This window comes from Uloborus diversus, chromosome 3, assembly GCF_026930045.1.
Source record: "Uloborus diversus isolate 005 chromosome 3, Udiv.v.3.1, whole genome shotgun sequence".
NCBI lineage: Eukaryota > Metazoa > Arthropoda > Arachnida > Araneae > Uloboridae > Uloborus > Uloborus diversus.
The window spans coordinates 127443011-127466378 of NC_072733.1; the positions used below are offsets into that span (position 1 = coordinate 127443011).

Below are 23368 nucleotides of genomic sequence, written 5' to 3' on the forward strand. Positions count from 1 at the left end.
TATTCCATGCTGAAGTATATTTTTTATAAATTGTCTATATTATGTTTTAGAAGATAGTAGAATAAATCAATCTTGCTCAAAGAGTTCTCGGTCATCTTCAACTTCATCCTATGGAGGTACTCCAAACAAGCGAAAACCTTTAGCTTTAAGTAGTCCTGAGCCGTTTCCACCAAAGGTAATGTGAAATATTCTAGGAACAAATTTTACAAAACCCTTTAAATAGGACGAAAACTCTTGAAGCAAAGGGATGTAAGTAGAAATTTTCACATTTTTAGCAAAAGACATTTAAAGATAAGATCCTAAGTAGGCTATTAGTGAAAAAATGTTCTAAATCATGCTGTATAGCTGCACCTACCAGGACTACTAGTGCTATAGCTTGCCCCAAGACAGAGAAGAGGTTCACCTATCATTGGTACTGGTTCTTTCCAAATTTTTAATTTTGCCACTTACAATCCCTTTGCTTCTCACTGCCTCATATGTAACATCAGTACGGTCGTGGGCAGGTAAATGGCAGTATCTGCAGAAATGAGTTCTCAAGATATTTGAAGAAACATGTTTTGAATTCAATATATTAACAATAGGGAAATGTTGGAATAATGTATTTTCGTGTGTTTTTTTTTCCCAGCAAAAATCAAATAAGCAAGTTTGTACAATAGAGCTCGCATACAGTAGATGACAAAAATGCAAAAAAAAAAAAAAGAAAGAAAAGAAAATGCAGTTACTTCTCTTTACCTGCCTACAGCAGAGTATTTTAGGGTATCAAACCTACTACCATATTACATGAAATGTGGATTAGTCAAAGTAATTTACTGTACAAAAGATTCAAAGATCATGCAACATGGCAAAAATTTGTATGGTGTCTTAAGGACTGTTAGAATAGTTTCAGCTAGAGCTAATTTTTAAATGATCTCCATTATCCATGTTATGATTCCTCAACATTGGTTTGATATGACAAATGAACAAATAAGGTTAACACGTTTTCATCACAGTACAATTGTACAGCAAAAACGAGAAGATGCTTTGTAACACGAGAAAATAACATTGGGAACTCAGATACTCATAGATTGCACTCTTGTATTCCATTGAACAAGAAAAGGGGGCAAGTGAAAGTACTAATTCAGGGGTAGAGAGCATAACAATTTTCGAGGGTGATCTTAAATGCTCAAAATAAGTTGTATTCTTGATGGGATTGTGAAGGTGGGTTTCAGATACGGCTGAGGAAAAAAAGCAGTGAAGAGAAAATTTGTACATTTACGTGGAATGTCATGTTCCTTCTAATACCCAAACTTTGAGAATTTTTCTTAATGCACCTGTGAATAATGTTATTTCAAAACTGAACCGCAAGAGAAAAATGAAAGGAGAGGTCAGAACCATTCAAAGAAAGAAGTAAACTATGCTTACCATATGGTGTTAAGAGTTTTCCCATCTGCAATTGTTCTGTAAATTTCTCCAGAAGATACCAATGTCTATGGCTCATTACTTAACTTCAGTAAGTTAAATGGTGAGACAGTAAAAAGCCATTTTTTTTCATTATGAGTCAATTACAATCCCTGTCTGAATTTTTATCCACAGCTACGGTAGTGAAAGTAGTTGCTTCTTATGACGTTTTCAGTTACTCTTTTAACAATTACAATGCGGAAAAAACTGCAATATCTAAACATATCTGTAACTCCTGTTTCAAAGTTTTATAATTACTTTTTGGAAAAAATCCTTAACAATCCCATTCTGAAAATTAAAACCACTTATGTGCCACATTAGTTGTTTTTTTTTCCTGAGAATACCTAGCTCTGCTTTTTATGACCTTGAAATACTAGTGTCGCATAACCTTACGAAGTGACATATCATTTTAAATCCTATCCCAAGAGCGTTAAAAAAAATCTAGTCAAACCCTGGCCCTCATATGAACTGAGAAACTATTTTTTTTAAGTTCCAAAACTTTAATTTTAAACAACTTTACAGTTTTTTTGGGGGCATTTACACAAAAACTAATGGTTAAAAATATTTGAAACAGTTTTTTTTTTTTTTTTTTTTGTCAAAACCCAGGTACAGTAGATCCCATAAATTTTTTTGAATTATTTGACATCAATTTGTAAGGTCTAATATTTTTCATTGATTTCACATGAAATAACGTACATGTTTTTAAACTACATTTTCCTATTTAATCAGGTGTGTCTCAAAAATGAAACAAGCGTTTTTTAGTTCATAAAAGTGTATTCTTTTAATGATATAAAGAAAAACCAAATTAAAGATGACCCTTTTGAGATATTGCTCTTTGAAATTGAGAGAAAATTGCCGAAAAATTTTTTTTGGCTGAATTTTAAACTTAGATAATTCAGCAATTATTTGAGCTATCAAGATGTCATTTGCATATCTTTTGGACACAACAACAGGCTACAAACGAGGAAAAATTAGATTCAGAAAACTATTCTCCTTACAGATACAAGCCGGTGATGTATGATTGGAATTTTCTCATAAATGTGATTTCAAGCCTACTTTGGCAGCAAATTGTGAAAAATCTACCATGCATAGAGCTTTTGCTAAACTACTAGGCTTTTCTACCCCAAAAGTTTATCAGGATCACCAAATATTAGTATTGTAACCATCTTAGGTCATGAGCAATGAACGCACAAACTTGGTGATTTTGTCATTGCAGTTGTGACACGAAAAAAGAGGCCTTTAAAAAATTTTGTATATTGACAGAACCATACCACTTATGGAGCTGTAATTTGTCATAGCTTCATGTAAGTCTTATAAAAATTTCATGAAAATTGGAGGGGGGTCGATTGGGGATCCCTGGGTCACTTGACATGGAATTACCCAGATGTGATCTAATTTAAACTACTGAAAAAAATAAAAAGTTTTTCAAATCCTCAGAGAGGTTACCGATAGAAAAAAAATAATTGCTTTTCTTTTGCGTAGAGTTTGATTTACTAATTTTAAGGCTGTCATTTGGTCAAACTTAACATATAGATGGATAGAAGCTACCTTAAACAATACTATTGAAGGAAGTGGTGCAGAATTGCAAGCGCCTATAGTTATTCTTATTTCATATACTACAGCTAGGGTACGCTGAGGGTGTAATCTACTTGAACAAAGTACTTAGTGCACAAAATTGTTATTTTGATGTTAAAAATCAATTTTTATATACGTTTTGGATTGCCCTTGCTTTTAAACATCATAACTAACTTTTAAACAGCATATTAAAACTACATTTTGTAGTAATTTTCTATATGGTCTATTATTTTGGGGGTCCTCATTGGCTGAAGGGTCCTTGATCTAGCCCTAATGCAAAGTTAGCTCTGCTTTTGTGTACACTTATTTGTATGTTTTACTGAATTTTCTGAATTTTTTATATTAATATATATAGGAATTTTAGAAATGTCAGTCAGTTAGCTCACCAAGCTGTTCTGATTACTGTAATTTCGTTATTTTAGTAATATTTTTGAAATCAAATGCCATATGCCGAAAGGTTATTCATTGATACCAATTTAAATTTAAGAATAATTAAGAAGCTTCCTTTTGCTTTCAGAGGAGAATCTTTTATTTTATCTATACAGTAAAATCCCTCTAATGCGGACACTAATGGGACAATTTTTTTTTGTCTGCAATAGATAGGTGTCTGCAAGATAGGGGTTTAATAATGTTATTTGCATTGGTACTGGGGAACTAAAAATTGTCCGCATAAGAGGGGTGTTCGTTAGGAGGGGTTTTACTGTATTACTTTTCCCTCAGGTTGCATTCATGCCAGTCGGTTACCATGCTTTTAACTTTTTTTTTATCATCTAAAATGCATTTTAAAAATTCAACTATACCATTAAATTCAGCTTGAAGAAATGAACAAACTAGGAGAAAATAGTTTATTTTATTTTTTAATGGATATTTTGCCTTGCATGTTTGTAACATCAGTCAGTTGCCAATATGTTAGTCAGTAATACGAAAATACTACAAATATTTATTTTAGCAATACAGTGGCCACTGCTTATATGAATCACCTTTGTTCTAAACAGTTTTGATTCCGTAAAGCGCCTAATTCAATAAAGCTAGATTTGTTCTGTTTTTGGCAATTTGATTCACGGCTAATTCAATGTACCACTGATTCAATAAACCGGCGTCCACTTTAATAAATGTATTTTCAATGCTTACCTTTTATGTAAACGTATTAATAAGTTTTGCTGTTTAATTTTGAATATTTGCATTTGTATGTCTAGAAAATTTCACAAATGTCAGTCAGTTACCGGGATGTTAGTCAGTTACCAAGCTGTTCTAGAGACTGTAATTATTTATTGTAGCAATATTTTCCAACTCAAATGCCATAGGCCGAAAGTGTATTCATTGTTCCTTAATCCTGATTTGATTTTAATGAATATCTCTTTTACTTTTAGAAAAATCTCTTATTGAATCAGTATTATTTTTCACACCGATTGTATTCATGTCAGTTACCATGCTTTTAACAATTTCTCTAAAATCACCCAATATGTATTTTGGAAATTCAATTAGACCTTGAAGTTCAGCTAAAAAAAAGTACAATAAGCGAGGATAAACTATCTTTTTAAAAACTAATAGTTTATGATCCATAAAACTTATCGTTTTGCTCTGTGAATGTCAGTCAGTTATCCGTGGAATTACCCACATATATATAACAGAGGTGCTCGTATAGTGCGAAGTTGAAGCTACCAAATACACAAAACAAACGTTAAACAATGCACAGTTACAACATGAAGAGGAATTGAAGCTATAGCCATAAATTTGGGATTTAAATCTTTGCTATAAACTGCCGCTCTTCGCTATAAACTGCCGTTACTGTATATAATATACTCAAAAAAAAAATTCTTAATTTTGGTTAATTAAGCATCCTAATTTTGGATTATTCATAAATTCGGACACTCAGGTTTTTTTAAACACTACTGTATATAACATTATTATATATGATTCAGCATCAAAAGAGGCATAATATTACAGAAAAACAGGAATAAAAACGATGAACTGAGTGAATATACTATCCGTCTTCACATTAAAATTGTAATTAAAATATTCCAATACTTTTCTAAAAATTATTTATTTTACTGCCTGAATCTATATGCTATCCTTCCTTACTTCTCGCCAGGAAATTGTAAAAAATCTTTGCCCCCTACTCGAGCCTAGAGCTACTCAGCCACGCAGCATATATTCACTGCATTTTTTATTTTATATCATAAGTCATAGTCTAACAGCGACTAATTTTAATCATAGATTGAAAAATAAATAAAGTGAACCACTTAAAAAAACATTAAAAATTAACATTGAAACTTTACATGAAACGCCCATAGGGAAATCAGGGAGATCAGGGAAAAGTCAGGGAACTTTATTAATCAGGGAAAAGTCAGGGAAATATCAGGGAATTTCGAAAAAATAGCAAAAAATTAGGGAAAATTGATTTTATGAAGGAAATTTTTTTTTTTTTTTTTGCTTTACAAAATTAAGTATTTTAATTCCCTACGCATTTTCCGCCAACTATCTGTTCAAAAAAAAAGTAAAATTAAAGAGGTGCGATTATACACTGCCACATATTTGTGCATCTTTTTCCCTCAACGTCAAAGTATTGAATCTTACTTATTAACCACAGGATGAACTTCCTAAGATTGCTTCTGTGTCTGTTAGGTTTTTTATTTTACTTAGCTTGAAATTTCTTTTCATGCTTTCAATGCTACGTAAAATAAACAACTATACAGGCAAAGAGGAAGCCTTCATTAATGCCTTAGTTCCTTTGCCTTTATTCCATTGTCTCGATGTAATTAGCTCACTGTAATCACGATTTAAAGAAGAAGTCTTTGGTTTCTGAATTGATACTGATAAAAGCTTAAAAGTTATTACTTCGCGCTTTTAGTTTAACTGCTAAAATTGAACTTTCGATAAAAAAAACATTGTTTTTCGCCGTTATACTATTTGTTGTCGTTGCAGATTATAAGAATTTTCTTTTCTTCAAATTTAAATGATTCTTTTATTTTGTAACCAAGTTGTAGCTTCTTTTATGTATTTTGAAATTAACTAAGTGCTTTTTTTTTCTGTGTGTGTTTTTTTTTTTTTTTTACGTTTCAAGTCGTTTGTTACAAAATCAATATAGGATTTTTTTCGTTACATACTGAAATCTTTTGAAATAGAGTTAACTTGTGTACTTAAGTAAATATCTTTATTTTTTTTACTGTTAAAATGCTGTATTCATTCATTAAAACCTATGTTCTTGATTAGAGAAAAGCTCCCTATGAATGGATGTCAAATTTCTTCTGCATTACTTCTATTCTTTCACTATTACTTGTTGTTCTTGCAACAATTTTTATACTGTTTGAAAATTTAGTTCAAAATAATTTCAATTACTTTTTAGTTCAATTACTTTATAAATACACATATGTTTTTAAGAGTGATTTTAATAGTTTCTTAAAATTCTTATGTTAAGTGGTTTCTGGAAGTAAAGTATTTTTTAAAAAAATTTCTATAATCTTTCCATGTAGACAAATTTAATATACCTACTTTTTTGTAGGGTTTTTTTTTCCCAAAAAAATTGACTTGAAATGTTTTTTAAACCATTTTATTAAAAATGTAGCATCTTTTTAAAATATATCTTTAGTTCAACAACTTTACACAACTTAAAACGTTTAAAATACTGCATTTTATACAAACATACAATGGATTTCAAGTAGACTTAAGAAAGGAAACTATTATCATTGGTACAGGGAAAGGTCAGGGAACTTTTTTTCACAGTTCCTGTCGCCACCCTGAATTTCTCTTAATAGTTTTGGCTAATTTACCAAAATTGATCTGAATCAACTGTATTACATTTATTCAGCTCACCTTTATATGTAAAAGTAAAATATGTACCTATAGGCTTTCAATAAATTTCACAAATTCCATTGTCTTGTTTTTTTTTTTTTTTAAGTTTTCCATCATACAGATTTAAAATTTAGCAAATATGAGGCAGTGAGAAGCAAAGGGATGTAAGTGAGCATTTTTAAGTTTTGAGTAAAACTCGTTTAAAGTTGCAGGGCTCGGTAGGCTTTCATTGATTTTTTTTTATTTATTTTTTTTATCATGCTGTATAGCAGCACCTACCCGGACAATTAGTGCTATCTCTTTCCTCAAGACAGAAGAGGGGGTTCACCTACCATTTGTAATTGTTATCCCCAAATTTTTAATTGTCACTTTCATCCCTTTGCTTCTTGCTGCTTCATTTCTCATATAAATGGATGCATTTACAAAAAAAAAAAAAGTATACAAAAAATGTACTTACTTTATCAAGTAAAATCTCTTTACATCTTTTTTTTTTTTTTGATATTCTTGATTTCAATTTAAATAAAAGGGGGCATGGGGTTTATACTTGCCACTTATTATGGGTAAGTGGGACACTCATTTGATTTTTTAAAAAATATAATCATTAAAAATGTACAAAGCATTATTTCAGAAAATAACGAACTTTTGTTTATTAATTAAGATAGCAAAAGACAATAAGTTTATATTTTTTAGTTTCAAAACTTTTATAAAAGGTTTCAAAAACGAACAGTTCTCAAAAGAGGTCCCACTTTCCCCAACCAACCCTAACTGAAAATCTTGTCTTCATGGGCGGATTTATGGGGGGTCAGAGGGGGGCAATGCCCCCCCCCAGTTTTGGGAGGACTTTATGTAGTAACAACACATTTTCCAAAAATTAAAAGAAAAATCATTATTTTTTGGTTTTTGAATAGTTTAGAAGAGCATGGGTGGATTTATGGGGAGGGGGGGGGGCAAAGGGGATAATGCCCCCCAGTTTTGGGAGGAGTTTATATAGTAACAACATATCTTCCAAAATCTTATAACAAAAAAAATATGATTTTTTCTTTTTTGAATAGGAAATTAAAGTTTATTTTTTCTTTTAAACTTAAAATAGCCGTTTCTTACAAAGTTTGAACAATACTGTACAACTGTATAATCTACTACTCAATTTCAGAGACTGGAAAGTGCAAATTATTGATAGGTTCTAAAATCCCTGAAAAGAATTGGCGCAGTATAGCTTACAAGGGCTCTTGAGCCAAAAACCCAATCTAACCAACCAAACCTTGAAAATAATTAGACAAGTCTTTGAAACTCCTAAGCAAAGTGTGCTTCAATTTTATTTCTTATCAAGTGTATAAATTAAGAATCGTTCAAATGGGTAGTATTTTACTCTCTTGATACCTATTCTCTAAATCAGTGCACCATTTCTTTTAAAGTATTAACTTGCATCAGAAAGCACTTTTAAAGCGTAAAACTTAAAAAAAAAAATTATTTGCCTATTATTTCCAATTAACCCTTATAAGACCTCAAAATGCAGAATTTTATATCCATTTTAGATAATTTCCTCCGGGGGAGTGACCCCCGGGCCGCCCTAAAGCTGGAGATATACTATATCCCACTTAAAAGGGAGCACTGCGTCACTCTCTTAATACCAGCCCCCTCTCTTTTAAGGTCAATTTAAAAAGGACAGCATGATTACACACAGTAATGAAAATGACACATAAAAAAGTAAAGAATGGTCTTACGCATCACAGAAAACAGACAAAAACATGGGAGGGGGGAGGGCAATTAAAAATGTTGCTCCAAAAAAAAAAAAAAAAAAAAATCCTGCCCCCCCCCCCCCAGGAACTCAGTCCTAAATCCGCTTATGCTTGTCTTGTATTCTGAATTTGATTTTGACTGTTTCATTAAGAAAATTCCTTTGTTCCTATGAAAATGTTGTGTTTTAAATAACATTTATATATATACAGGGTGTTCCGTTTTAACCTGCAAGACCTTTAAACTGAAGATTTTGAATGCTATCTTTTTCTCTAGGCTCAGAAATTTCACGCAAATTCAAACTTAAAGCGATATTTGGGATGATTCTCCCTTAGGCACCTAGAATGCAATGCATCTAAAAATTGGAAAAAAGGTCAATAACAATGATTGTGATTCTAGGAGAAGGTCTCCTGTATCAAGTAACTCAGGGTGGCGACAGATCAGGGAAAAGTCAGGGAACTTTATTAATGAGGGGAAAATCAGGGAAATATCAGGGAATTTTGAAAAAATAACAAAAAATCAGGGAAAATTAATTTTATGAAGTAAAAAAATTTTTTTTTGCTTTACAAAATTGAGTAATCTAATTCCCTAAGCATGTTTCACCAATTATCAGTTTAAAAAAAGTAAAATTAATAAGGTGTGATTATACACTGCCGCATATTTGTGCATCTTTTTTCCTCAAAGTCAAATTATTGAACCTTACTTATTAACCAGAAGATGAACTTCCTAAGATTGCTTCTGTGTCTGTTAGATTGTTTATTTTACGTAGCTTGAAATTTCCTTTTACGCTTTCAATGCTACGTAAAATAAACAACCATACAGGCAAAGAGGAAGCATTCATTAATGCCTTAGCTCCTTTGCCTTTATTCCATTGTCTCGAAGTAATTAAGTACTGTAATCACGATTTCAAGAAGAAATCTTTGGTTTTTAAATTAATACTATAAAAGCTCAAAAGTTATTACTTCTTCGGGTTTTAATTTAATTGCTAAAATTGAACTTTTAATTAAAAAAAACTTTGTTTTTTTGCCGTTATTCTATTTGTGGTCACCGCAGTTTATAAAGGTTTTCTTTTCTTCAGACTTAAGTAATTTTTTTATTTTATAACCAAGTTGTATTCTTCTTTTATATATTTTGATATTAACTAATTGCTTTTGTCTTCCTTGCATTTCAAAGTTGTTTGTTACAAAAGCAATCTAAGATTTTTTTTTCGTTACATACTGAAATCATTTAAATAGAATTAGCTTGTGTACTTAAGTAAATATCTTTATTTTTTATTGTTAAAATGCTGTATTCATTCATTAAAACCTATGTTCTTGATTAGAGAAAAGCTCCCTATAAATGGATGTCAAATGGTTTCGTGTGTTTTGCATAAATATGTCAATTAGTTATATAAGAATAACTACATTACTTCTATTCTTTCACTATTACTTGTTATTCTTGCAACAATAATTATACTGTTTGAAAACATAGTTCAAAATAATTTCAATTACTTTTTAGTTCTATCATAAATACACATACATTTTTAAGAGTAATTTTAATAATTTCTTAAAATTCTTATGCTAAGTGGTTTCTGGAAGTATTTTTTTTTTTAATTTTCTATAATCTTTCCATTGTACAAAAATTTAATATACTGTTTTGTAGGTCCCCCCCCCAAATTGTCTTTTTTTAATCATTTTATTAAAAAAGTAGCATCTTTTAAAAATATATCTTTATTTTAACAACTTTACACAACTTAAAACGTTTAAAATACTGCATTTTATGCAAAAATACACAATGGATTTCAATTAGAGCAAGGAAAGAAAACCATTTTTATTGGTAACGTAAATCAGGGAAATTTGGTGAACTTAATCAGGGAAATCAGGGAAAAGTCAGGGAACTTTTTTTCACAGTTCCTGTCGCCACCTTGTATGAATTCGGTTTCAAGAGCAAGTCTCGGGAATTGTCCTGGAGAAAATCCACTTTCCGAGGATGTAAAAAGAGAAAAGAGAGGTGAAGGAGGAAAGAATGATGGGGGAGGGGGGTTGATCAGCCAGCAGCCTATTTTCGTGGAGGGAAACTTGTTTTGAAAGATACACTCGCTTCTGCCCTCTGGAAACGATAACCCCGATCGAACACTTTAGATTTATGGCTGTCCATTCAACTACTCAGTGATTGACGCTGTCCATCATGAAATCAGATCAATTAGCAGACTCTCCCAGGTACACCTTCTGTGTTGCCTCAAATTTCGTGTTTTTCTGGATCAGAATTTGGGGAGCGGTAATGAAGAGCCTTAAACTCTCTCCTTAGACTGGGCCTTGAATCAATGATTTATTGTGTAAAAACTATAATCAGATGAAATTTATGGTAGAACTCAAGTTAAAGAGTGCTGCAAAAAAGAATAGTTTATTTTCCTTAGAGGACCAATGATAGAAAACTTTTCAAATGGGGTGAATCTCGCAATCATTGATTAATGATGTAATTTTTGTTATAACTATTTTCATAAATATAATCATCCCAGTTTTGTTTTGTTTTCTTTAATATAATTTTGTCTCAATCACAAAACATTTGTATCAATTAAGTATGGAATGCAAAACATCTATGTTAGGAAAAGCATCCACCCTAATACCTCGATGGTAAATGCATCGGTGACTTCAGTTTCAAAAAAGTTTCAGAGGTAAGCCTCCAGATCTTCATTTCAAGTGAACAAAGGAGAGCTAAATTTGAGTATTTAGGACTTAATCAGTTTCAAGATTTTTACGGGGAAGAGCCTTCAAACCCACTTCTTCTTAAGTCGCATAAAAATGTCTTGACATAACACTTTTAAAACTTCAGTTTTGAAACATTTTCGAGGGAAAATCTCATAACCCCTTTCTCTAAGTTCACCAAAGATGGCCAAAACTTGTGTTTCTAAGATTCCATTTTCAAAATGTTTTCTAGAACAGTCTTCCTCTCCTGCCTATTTATCACCAAAGGCAACCTAAACCTTTCGAAGACCTCTGCGTCAAAAAATTTTCATGAGAGAGCCCTTGAACCTCCTCTACTTTCTCCTAATTTCAACAAAGGAAGCTTGAAATTACGTTTATACAATTTCAAAACAGTTGCGTTGGAGTCTCCCAAACCTCTCCTTCTTAAGTCACACAAAGACAGCCAATAATTAAGTTTGTCAACGTCCAGAAATTATCAGTTCAGAAATTTCACCCTTTCTTTAATATCAGCGCAAAAAAAAAAAAAAAATTGAATGTTAAGCATTCCAGTTTCAAAATTCTTGGAACCTAGCTCCTCCTCCTCATACCGACTAATTCTTTTTCCTAATGTCACTAAAAACACCTTAAAGGTGCACTTTTAGGAAAAATTTGGAAAAACTACTGCAGGAACACCTTCAAACCTTTTGACAGACAAATTTGTTCATTGTTTTTTTAATCCAAACACTATCAGGTTTTTAAATATGTTGCATTATTCTTCAAGTTCAACTCTGCAACAAGATATAAATGATCTGATGTATAACTTTTATATATCTGATGCAGAAAGGTTGAATGGTTTCTCTTTTTTTCCCCCTAGACAATTGAAGCTGTACTTCAGATTCAATATTCTGGTGGACCAGGCATGAAAGCAGGATATTGTAGACGGTGTGCAGTTGCTTTAACTATTGAAGTTCTACCTTCTGTCGTCATTACTAAATGGGATGTTCTTCCATCTGAAATGTAAAACTTTTTAGTTTTATGTCAATAACAGCTTTTTTTTTTTTTTTTTTTGAAACTAGACTTCTTGTTTTGATTTTATCATATCTAAATTATGTAAAATTATTGTACTGAGCAAATTTTTAAATTCAAAGAGGACAAACCATTATGTTTTTCCTTTTCTTTTTGAGCTAAATGACTGTCTTGGTTTTAAAATATTTAAAATCATGATTTGCATATTTATAGTTGCCTTCTTTGTGTCATATATTAGTTGTCATCTGACCAAGATAGTCCTTAAATTATAATACTCAGTTTAACTTTTTAAAGAGAAGTATGCAGCTAAATTATTCCATCTTATTTAATGATATATTTGAAAGAAATCAAAAGATTAGTTTTGTATTATAAATGGTGTTTTACAGATTCACATAGCTAAGAGCAGCACTGTTCTGCAACTATTTTGTCCGAACAAAACGCCATTCCTGGATCTGCATATTGGCAGATTCTGCAGTGTGGGGGGGAGGGGGTCCTTAAGAAGCCCAACGACCCTAGAAATTGAAAAAAACTAGCACCAAGACTTATTAATATTGCATATGTACACTGCTGTCCTCTGGGACCCAACAGATTTTGTTGCAGGGGGGCCCAAAATTTATTCATCTGGGCCTGAAAAACTGATTTCTGTGAACAAATTGAATGTGCGGCTTTTTGAATGCCCCCAACCTTATTAATCAATGTGCAGTTCACTAGAAATCAAATATTTTTCTGTATGACTGTACTTGGCTAACTACAAACTCGACTAGATTTCTCTCTCTTCTTTTACTTACTCTCCAGAATTCTAGTTTTTCTCTCTTATTTAAAACATAGGTCTTCATTTTCTTTGATTACTTGAATCAATTCCTACATCTTTTCCACATTTATATATCACTCTAATGCATCTCTTGATTAATTATTTTCTAAATCAATAGGTTTCCAACCTTCCATTTAAATATAGGTTGATGGCAGCTCTTTGGTCCTTAGTCAACATCTTTCCTTTACCTGTTGTGAAAAGGTTAAAAAGTTTTTTTACCAATGTATAACATCTTTCATTTTAACTTTGTAACATGCTTTGTTTCATGCATATTTTTTTTACATTACTTGAACTTCTGAATAACTATTAAAATGTAATGGTTTGTAAACATTCATTTTTTACTTTCTCAAAAGTATTCATGTATAATTAGTAATCAATGTTGTATTTTTTGGGGACCTCTCAAAATTTCTGAATAGTTTTTTGCATTTTCAAACACTTTAAAATAAATTAAAATTTTCATTATTTACATTGCATTTTTTAAAATTAATGTTTCTTTTCTAGGCCTTCACATTGTTATTTAGTCTTAGATGTATTAAATTCCACAACGCATGAAATGGAGCTTCAGTATGCTTCAAATAAGAGGATTCTTATCGAAGCTCATGATATTTGCAGAATTCCTGTTTCAGTTGAACGGTGTCCTTTATCTGCTGCAATAAATCAAGATATGACTCTAAATATTAGTGGAAACAAAAAAGTTACATTGCTCACAACGTGTCGTGATCACCTAGTGAATTTAGTTGATCTGCAGTGGGTTTTAATATCCTTTAATGATTGTAAGTTCCATATGGAAATGTGTGTTCAGGTTCAAAAAAAATCAAGGGCACAGCTGGGATGGATTTGGGAGATGAGTTGCTAACACCTAAGGGTTCAGAATGTTAATAAAAAAAAGGCTCCAGTGATATTTTCAATGCTCATTCACTAACAAGCTTGAAAACTGACCATAACAGCGTAATTTTTGTGTGCATTAACATGTGAACATTGCTGTATTTAATTGATATCTAATTTGTATGTTTTCATAGAATCGTGTTTAGCTTTTTAACCTGTCTTTATTTAGTTGGCTGCTCTGACATTATAAAGTGTGAGGAGTGATTGATATGGTAGATCTCCAATAGTATAAAATAAGTTTCTGGCAAGGTAAAATTGTAACAGATATCAAAATGTAGGAAATTAATTACTCTTACATGTTGTAAACTCATTTCTCAGGACAGTCATTGTAAGCAGCTACACATTTATTCAATCTTTCTATCCATTTCTTCATTTTGTCCATGAAGAAAAATTCTGGCTGGCTGTGCATGCGCTTGTGCATGACTGCCTGAACTTTGAATTCTGTTGAGAGATGTTGTTGGCCTTTCAACATCTCCATCGTTTTTGGAAACAACCAAAAGTCTTTACATTTCCATGATGCAAGAGAAAGATATTTCTTTCTTGTCTGATTCTGCAGATGTGTTGCTTGAGTGACTGTAATGTTGCACTGTACCAGGCAGAATTCACTGTTAATCCTTGAATCAGGAATTCCATGTAGAGCACACAAAAAGATGGTATTTTTTGCTGACGTTAAAAGTTTTGAATTTCTTGACACTCTGGGAACCAAAATGGCAAAAATCCATGGATTGTCTCTTGTTTTTCCTTATGCTTTTGTCAGTAAGAATGAAAGTTTGCCAATAACATTATCAATTGTAAAATTTAATATTTTCAAAAATATCAGCTTATTAGGTTATAATTTTGATTTTCATTTAAGTTCAATCATTAAAAGAAATAGAATGAAAAATTATTTTAAAAATAATTTTAGTTTATGATCAAATGGTATACAAATATTTTGAAGTAAAGTACTGATATACAATTTTCTTAACTTAAAGTAATCCATAATACAAGACAAAAAGATTTTTCTTTAATGTTTCATACAATGTGTTTGTTCTAAATATTTTCTGAAAAGTTCTGTCATAGTTCATAAAAAATGTCTCTTGATATTTGCTCTGAGATCTTCTGCTTCTGTCACAAATTCACTTATCACTATACTCACTTTCTACTGTATTCTCTGCACTGTTAATTTTTGTAGTTATTCAAAATATATTTTACTATCTCTGCAAGTAAGCACATTTAGGTAATTAATATTATTAAGAACTGAAAGAAATTGTTATCTATCAATTGATCAAAAAATAATTTCTAATAATTGGAAATATTTATTCATTTCCTTTCTTTTTTATTTGCCAGTGTTCTATTTATGCAAATCAATTATTGATGATTTCTGAGCTGTTTCAAAAGCATTTTCACTTGCTCCAAAATGACAATTTTTCTAATCCCAAAAGTGTTCCAAAACACACTGAAACTGATAGTAGCACAACTGTATATCTTCCCTTTTGATGGTTGCGCAAAAACATTTACTCTTCATCTCTTTTATCTTAAAGGGACATCACAATGTTTACACAGCCAAGATCACTAATATAAGCAACAATTGTTTTAGAGGCTAATCTACAGTTATCCTAGAGCTCTATTTCTGCAACCGAGCAAAACCCATCTGCTCAGCTGAGAAAGAAATCTTGTAGGTTTTTGTAACAATTGCATAATTCAGACCTATCAGATTTGGAAGAGGTGGTAAGAATTTATAAAATTTATGATCATTACATTTTAAATACTAATTTTCTTTTTCGTTTGTAGCACATGCTACTTGATTATCTAACCTTTTGTATTTGCTCGAATTCACTTATTATCTTTCATCAGTAATGATGTTTTGTATAGTTTCACATCAGTGGTTGAATTCTAGGTTTTATTTTTCTTTATCTCTATGCTTATGTTACATAAGGATCTATTTTTCTTAATTAATGTACTCAGCATTAGAGATATCTGGAAAAGCTTCAATATCTGAAATTACTTGGACAGATGAAATGCTTGGAGTCATACTAATGTCACCTGTTCAATGGGGTAAATTTTTAATGTCAATTCATTCAGTTTTGACCATGGTGTTTAAATCATTCAATTGAGCTGTTTCAATATATTTTCATTTAAAAATTTGCAGCTTAAATATTTATTTAGTTTATTGTATCAAACCAAAAAAAATTTAATATTTATATGTATGTATGTATGTGGGAATTTATCCCAATTAAAATGAAAATAGTAGACGAAACACATTTAATGAAAACAAACAGTACATATACAAACATAAACACACCACAAACACAGAAACAAACATCTAACTTTGGTGTCTAGGGACCGTCTTGCACAACAAACGTCTTCCATTCATGTCTTACGTCGAATTCTCTCTTGTTAACAACGCGCTCCGCTCGCCGCGGTTTAGCGGTTAAGATTAAGGAGCTCATATCCACAAGGCCATCCTGGGGTCAACATAGCCCCCAATGTTGGAAATCCAACTGTCAACCTGTCTCATCCGCAGCTCATCCTCATCAAAACCTGAAAGTATAACTAAAAAAAAAAAACAAAAGAAAAGCACACAATTTAGAAAAATGTTTCTCAATCAGTTGTCCTCAGTCTTTTTTTTTAACACATTTTCTGTCTACGTCTTTTTTTTTTCCACACCGTCATTGTATATATCTTTCATGTTTTCTTTTTTTATGTCTTCATTTTAAAAATCACATTTGGGTAATAATTGCCTTAATCAGGGCAAAGAACCAAAATCGGGAACTTGATTAACTAACTAAGAAATAGATTCTAATTAGTTAATGGCACTGTCCAAGGCTTCATGTACTCCACTCATATGGATGTACAAATTGATTCTTCATGTTCACCTTCTGTAATTACATTATAGGAGTCGCTGTTTTTAGTTTTTTCAACTGTATATGGTCCTAAATATTTTGGCTTCAACTTCAGATTTAGTCTGAATTGTGTTCTTTTAATAGCTACTAAATCATTAACTTTGTAAATGTTGGGTTGAGGCCTTCTTAAGTTGTTAGGATTCCTTTTTTCTTCTTGCACTCTAAATATTTGCTTATTTGTCACTTTTCTGATTTTTTCAAGGACATTTGCTAACGTTTCTCCTAATTCGAAATTTAAGAGTTTATTCAATTCTGAATTTTTTCTTTCATGTTGGATAGACTATCACATTTTCCTGATGAATGTAAACGTTCTTCTTTTTCGTGATTAATATGTGATAAACATAATCAGCAGCTAAATCTTTGATTTTCTTTTTAAACATAGAAATAGAATGTTATTTTTGAAAATGATCTTTTCGGTTAATGCCAACATAACCTTGTTCATGAGCATTTATTTTCTTCTCTTGTTGCTTTGATTTAGATGCTGCTAAAATATTTCTTCTGTCAAATTTCTCATAAACAATTCCTTCGGATTCAAATTAATCATCGTAGCTGGATACTTGACGAGCTTCTTTTTTTGCTTTTAGTTTTTTTTTTTTTAATTTGCAACTCCTTTGGCGTGTGATCCGATTCTTTTTTCTAGAACACAGCTAATATTTATCGAACTTCTGCTACGAGATTTTATGCCAAATGGTATGGTGACCGATATTTTCTCAAAGCTACAATCGGATTCTCTTTCAATGTTTTCTTCAGTAATAGCTAAACGCCACAGTTCTTTACTAGTAACAGAAATATTCATTTCGATACCTGTCGAGTTGCATTTATTGGGTTTAAGTGCTCTATTTTCAACAACCCTTTTTTGATTTTTTGTAACTTGCAATCCTGCATCAAATTCATCTTTAACACAAACATTACAAGAAGACATTTTTTTGCCATTGTTATCTTCAGAACTTAATTTATAAAACACAAAGCCTTATTTATTAATTTTAACTTTGACTTTAGACAAAACATTCATACCCATTATAAAATCAAATGACAAGCATGCATCATCAACAATATTAACATTACCATATAATTCCAAATTATCAACTTCAATTTTACTTTCAAAACAACCTATTGGGTGAATTTTTGCATTACCTAAACGAGTCAACACATGATAAACATTTAACTCTGGAGCACCTAATGTTTTGTAAATATTTCTTTTAATGACACTTTCCTGTGACCTTGTATGTGGAAGGGAAGTCAACTCGGACCCATTAACTTTAACTGTTTTCATCATTAAAATTGCAACGCACGTATTAGTATTAGATTCTTCTTGAACCGCCTCTGTTTTCATTTCATTTTTATTGCACTGAAACGACCAATGACCTTAAAGGCCACATTTGAAGCACTTAAATCCCTTTCCTTTTGCAGGGTAAAACTTAGACGAATGTTTTCTTTCTCCCCAACTGAAACAATTACCGTTAAACTGTTGATTATTTCTTGGTTTTGGAAAAGATTTCGTTACTTTAGGTTTAAATGCAGTAGAATCCTGCTTAGTTCTTGAGTATATTTTTAGCTTCTTGTGAAATTCAGCACTATTCTGGCAGACATGAGGAAGAAATTTATTTTCCGGACTATCATTTACCATTGATGACATGATGCATTAAAGTGTTAACTTCAGCAAAACCAGTACACAAAATTTGTTTCATATCAAAAAAAAAAAAAATCTTCAACGGACTCATTTCGGCTTTGGGAGCGCTTCACCTAAAAGGCGTGAAGTTCTGCAGAATCAAAACACTGATCAAATTCCTTAAGTAAGATTTCTTTCAATTCTTGTCAAGTTTGAACACTTTGCAAAAAAAAGGCTTTGCAAAAAAAAGCTTAGCTTTCCCGCTTAACAATCTTTTGGAAAATATTAATTTATGTAAATTACTAAGCTCAAAAAACTAGTAATATCTTCAAATTCTGAAATCCATTTTTTAAAAATCAAATCTATTTTTTCCCTCAAATTTTGCAATTGAATTTTCTATGTCATTAAAGCTTACAGAATATTTAACATAACTAGAATGTTCTGTTGCATTAGTCAAAGAATCATTACGTGTTTCGTTCATAGTTTCGGTTTTAGAACTATTGGAGTAATTTTGAGGTTACATTTTTAAACTATCATCCAATTCAGTGGTTTTAAAGAAAGTAATTATATCCAAAGTCACTCACCAGTTGGCGTCACACAGCTTTGATTTGAAGTAATCCACAATAGCTATTTACAAATACAAATACAAAAGTGACGACCAGCAACAGGCTCTGGGCCCAGCTAGGCTGGTCCTAGTCAATTTACCATCCCCAGTGAAGATCAATGGCCCTCTTAAAACTGTCTACTCCCTTGCTCATTACCACCTCTTCCGGTAAGCTGTTCCAAGGTTCCACTACCCTGCTAAAATAATAATTTTTCCTAATATCCATGTTAGCCTGAGATTTAAATAGCTTAAAACAGTGACCCCTTGTCCTGTTTTCAGTGCTAAACTTTAGCCCCGTAACATCTTTCGTTTTAATAAATTTAAACAGCTGAATCATGTCCCCTCGGTCTCTTCTTTGCTCAAGACTGTACATTTTCACTAAATAGTTCTTACAACACTACAACAGAGTTTCACATCCGGGCCGGGCGCCCAAAAATTGTGGGAATTTATCCCAATTAAAACAAAAATAGTTGCTGAAACACATTTAATAAAAACAAACAGTACATATACGAACATAAATACAAACATAAACACATCACAGTTTTATGAATACATCAGATTTGTCTTTTGTAAAGTATGTGGATCAATCAAAAAGTTAGTTACACTCCTTCATAAGAACTCTTGGTCAAAAGATGTTTCTTAACATTTTGGGGCAATTTTTTAGATATTAATCTGCAGCTTTTGGCATACTGGTATTATTGAAAAAAAAATTAGTTTGCTTATTAATGAGTTGTAAACTTGGCTTAACAGCTGCAGCTAGCGTTAAATTTATAATTGGTATGCTGATACATCTTTGTGTGCAAAAGGGTAAAACTGCACTTAAATTTGTCAAATTTACTGACTGTACAAAATGTATGATAAAATGCAACGTTGCATCAAGCTAGTAACCGTAAAATTATTCAAGAATAAAGGTATGAGGCAGTGAGAAGCAAAGGGATAAAAGTGTCAAAATTAGAAATTTCGAGATAACCTGTACAAATGGTAGTTTAACCTCTCCTCTGTTTTGATCCAAGAGATAGAACTAGTATCTGTAGTAGGTGCTGCTATAAAGGCCACTTACATCCTTTTGCTTCTCATTGCCACATGTGTCAATGAGGCTCTAATACAGAGATCATTGCTCTGTGTAAGTGCAATTACACATCTTGAAATCACATATCTAACAATAAGCAAAATTGTAAGTGAACTTGGAAGCGTTTAGAAGATTTTTCATTCTGTAAAGTTTTCTTGAGTAAAAAGATGCATATTATGACTCGACATTTGTAGGATATTGGATGAGCATGCTTTCTTCTTAGAAGGCATCTAAAAACTCTCTAAGCCTTGATAAATGTTTAATTAAATGCACTAACTACGCTGAAGTGCAACTTTTGTACAGAACTTTGGTTTATATTTAAATTAGAGAGTGTGCCAAAAGTATCAAGCGTGTTTCATGTTTGAAAAAAAAAAAGAGAACAAAATGGGGTATGTATGTGATCAGATTTTTATTGGAAACATAATTTAAAACAATTTTATAAATCACAATTTTAAGCATCATGCAGTTCCACATTAGTTCCTCTTGTGGAGCACAAAACATTTAACTAGAATTCAATTTCACATCTAATGTTTTTTAGCATTTTTGCAGGTGGTTTGAATGATTCATTGTTTTATCTCATGAATGGTCCCCAACTGGAGTTACATACCCTTGTCTATGAAGGGTTGCAATGAACTTGCTTTTATGGAAACACAAAATGCACATTGCATTTATCTTGGTACTATAGCCATTTGCAGTTAGATGCAATCTGTAAATTTTCTCAAGAATTGCTTTTGCAAAAGTTATTTTAAGTTAAAAATATTGTTGTATGAAAACTTTTATAATGTTTTTCTAATAGTTGGAGAAACCTGCACTCCTCAATATATTTTTCTCTTTTAAGCATGAAGTAGGCCTAATTCATTTGAACCACCCTGTATTTCAAAAAAAAAAAAAAAAAAAAATTCTGTCAAGAAATACTATTAACTTTTTGGCTAACCTATGTAGATAAAAAAGTCAATAAAACAAAAGGTAAATGAAACATTACATAAGCTCTATTACCAAGCATTATTTAAAGTTTAATCTGTGCTTTCTTATATTTCAAGCAATTGATTACATTAACTAATTTTGAATCTAGTTTTTTATTATCGCTTTATTGACTTTCAGAGAAAGGTGGTTGATTTTTAACCCCATTTATTTTTTCTATCTGTGTATACATAGTAAAGCATAGTTGTACTATGTAAAACACAATGAAAATTTTTAAAAAGCGTTCTTGTTTGAACACTTAAATTGAAAAAAAAAATAAATAAAGGTCGATAATATTAGTTTGAGCACAACTAGTGGTCTTTAGCTGACAAAATATAATCAAACTTATTCTTTATCTTTTGGTTCTTATTTAGTTGTCATACTAGTATTGTAATATTTTATCATTATATTATTTTTGTAGAAATATTCTTGAATGAAAGACTCTTCAAATCTGAATATGAATTTAGCTATAATGTTGGTGAGTTAATTACTCTTGGTATAAAGCTGCAAAATGTTTCTGGTAAGCTACAAATTAAATACATTTTCTTTACTGTTCTCTTTTACTGGTTTTTTTATATATTTGATTTTAAAATAATTACACAATTATTTCTTTACTATTTTTCAGAAAACTCAATAACTAACTAGTATTTGCCGTTGTCAGGACATGGTGCTTTAATGCACTGTTAAATTTCCATTAATGGAAAAAGCATAGTTTTATATTTTATGCATCAATAGCTTTTCATAAAAAAAAGTTCCCTTAACTGAGTTAAATGCTATAAAAAATTGTTTGTGTGAAAGACAGTGCATTAAATATCCAGAATCTATTGCATACATCTTCAGATTTTCCTACAAGGTTTCATACATATATTTGTTCAGTGGTATATGGAGGATTTTCTCAAAGGGTTAAATTTTTTCCAAACATATATAAACCCGTTTCTCCCCCCCCCCTCCCCCAATCTCCTGAAGTTATCTAAGTTTAAAATTATAGCTAATATAATAGTTTCAGGTGATTTTTTTTTTTTTTTTTTTTTTTTTTTTGTGGAGCAAGTAGTACAATTTTTGCCATCTTTTACATTTGATCTCGGTTAACGTCTCTGAAACCATCCCCAAGCGGTGTATAGAGTATTACTTGTGTGTATAGAGTCTTGACTCTTGGCTTTGCCAAGCATTCTTAAACACCTTTTCGAAGAAGTGAATGAAAACACCGCCCCTTGTGAGGTGCTTTGGGAATGCCAGAGGAGGCAGCCATAGGGCTCTCGCTCTCAGTCTTAACTAGCAAGGATATGAGTGTATCCTGTTCTTGTTTTGTCATCCAATGCCTTTACTGTAAATAAAGTGTTTTGTTTTTTCCCCAACAACTCATGAGTAGACTGCAGTCTACAAATCTCATATACAGTCCACTGACAGAAAACTAGTTTTCCTCCTGAGCCAGGTGGCAACAATCTCAATTTTAAAATCATCATTGTTCAAATAAATCTTTTGTAAATAAAAGAAATAAGAAATATATATATATATATATTACTAATATATCTTTTGTTACAAAGACACTAAGTTTAACTACACTTTTACATTAGCAGTATGTTCCTACCTGTAAGTGCAGTTTTGAGTAGAAATAGTGGGCCAGGGAATCCTCCCTCCAACAACATTTTTCTGATTTTCATTGCAAAAAAAAATGCAATTTTAGACAAATTTTGGCTATGTTAATGGAAGTAGAGCTTCAGTGATGCACTCCTGAAAAAATTTCAAAATTTATTTCGAAAAAACGTAATTGTAGGTCATGTATGCTTATATTTCAGAAATGAATAGGTTCAAGGAAGCATCCCTGAGTTAACCCAGAAATAATAGGGTTTTATATTTTTCAACTATTTCCATCCATCTATATCAATAATTTTCCAATATTGCAGCTTTACAAAAGCACTTTTAGACTATCTTTGGTGAAAAGAGGGGTTAGCAGACATTCCACTGAAGATGTTTTGAAATTGATGTCTCAGGGCATCTCCTGGCAATGTTTCAAAATTGTATCTTTAAAAATGCACTTTAAGAGCCGGAATCTGAGAAACTGTTAAGCCTAGCACCATGAGGTGATTCATGCCATCTCAAATTTTATCCAAAAAATTACCAATTATTACTTATCTTGTTAAAAGCCCAAACCAGAATTTTTTTGTTCTGGAGTCGAGTTGTTCAGTTTTTTTGAGCCCCTAAAAGTCAACTTGCGGCAGCAAAAATTGAGCGGATTTTTAAGTTATGGAATGTGCTATGAGCTACAATTGTTGCCGAGAACAGTTTGCCTCCAAATTCTTTTTATGTATGAAAAAAGGTTC

At 31.5% G+C, this 23368-nt stretch overlaps 1 protein-coding gene across 1 annotated transcript in view; it reads left to right on the top strand.

Moving 5' to 3' along the window:
* LOC129218936 (trafficking protein particle complex subunit 9-like) overlaps window positions 1-23368 on the top strand; it is a 215376-nt gene that overhangs the window by 177939 nt on the left and 14069 nt on the right. The window contains 5 exon segments of the mRNA XM_054853256.1: window positions 51-175; window positions 12076-12218; window positions 13540-13795; window positions 15864-15957; window positions 21469-21567. Coding sequence (XP_054709231.1) covers window positions 51-175; window positions 12076-12218; window positions 13540-13795; window positions 15864-15957; window positions 21469-21567 — 717 coding nt within the window.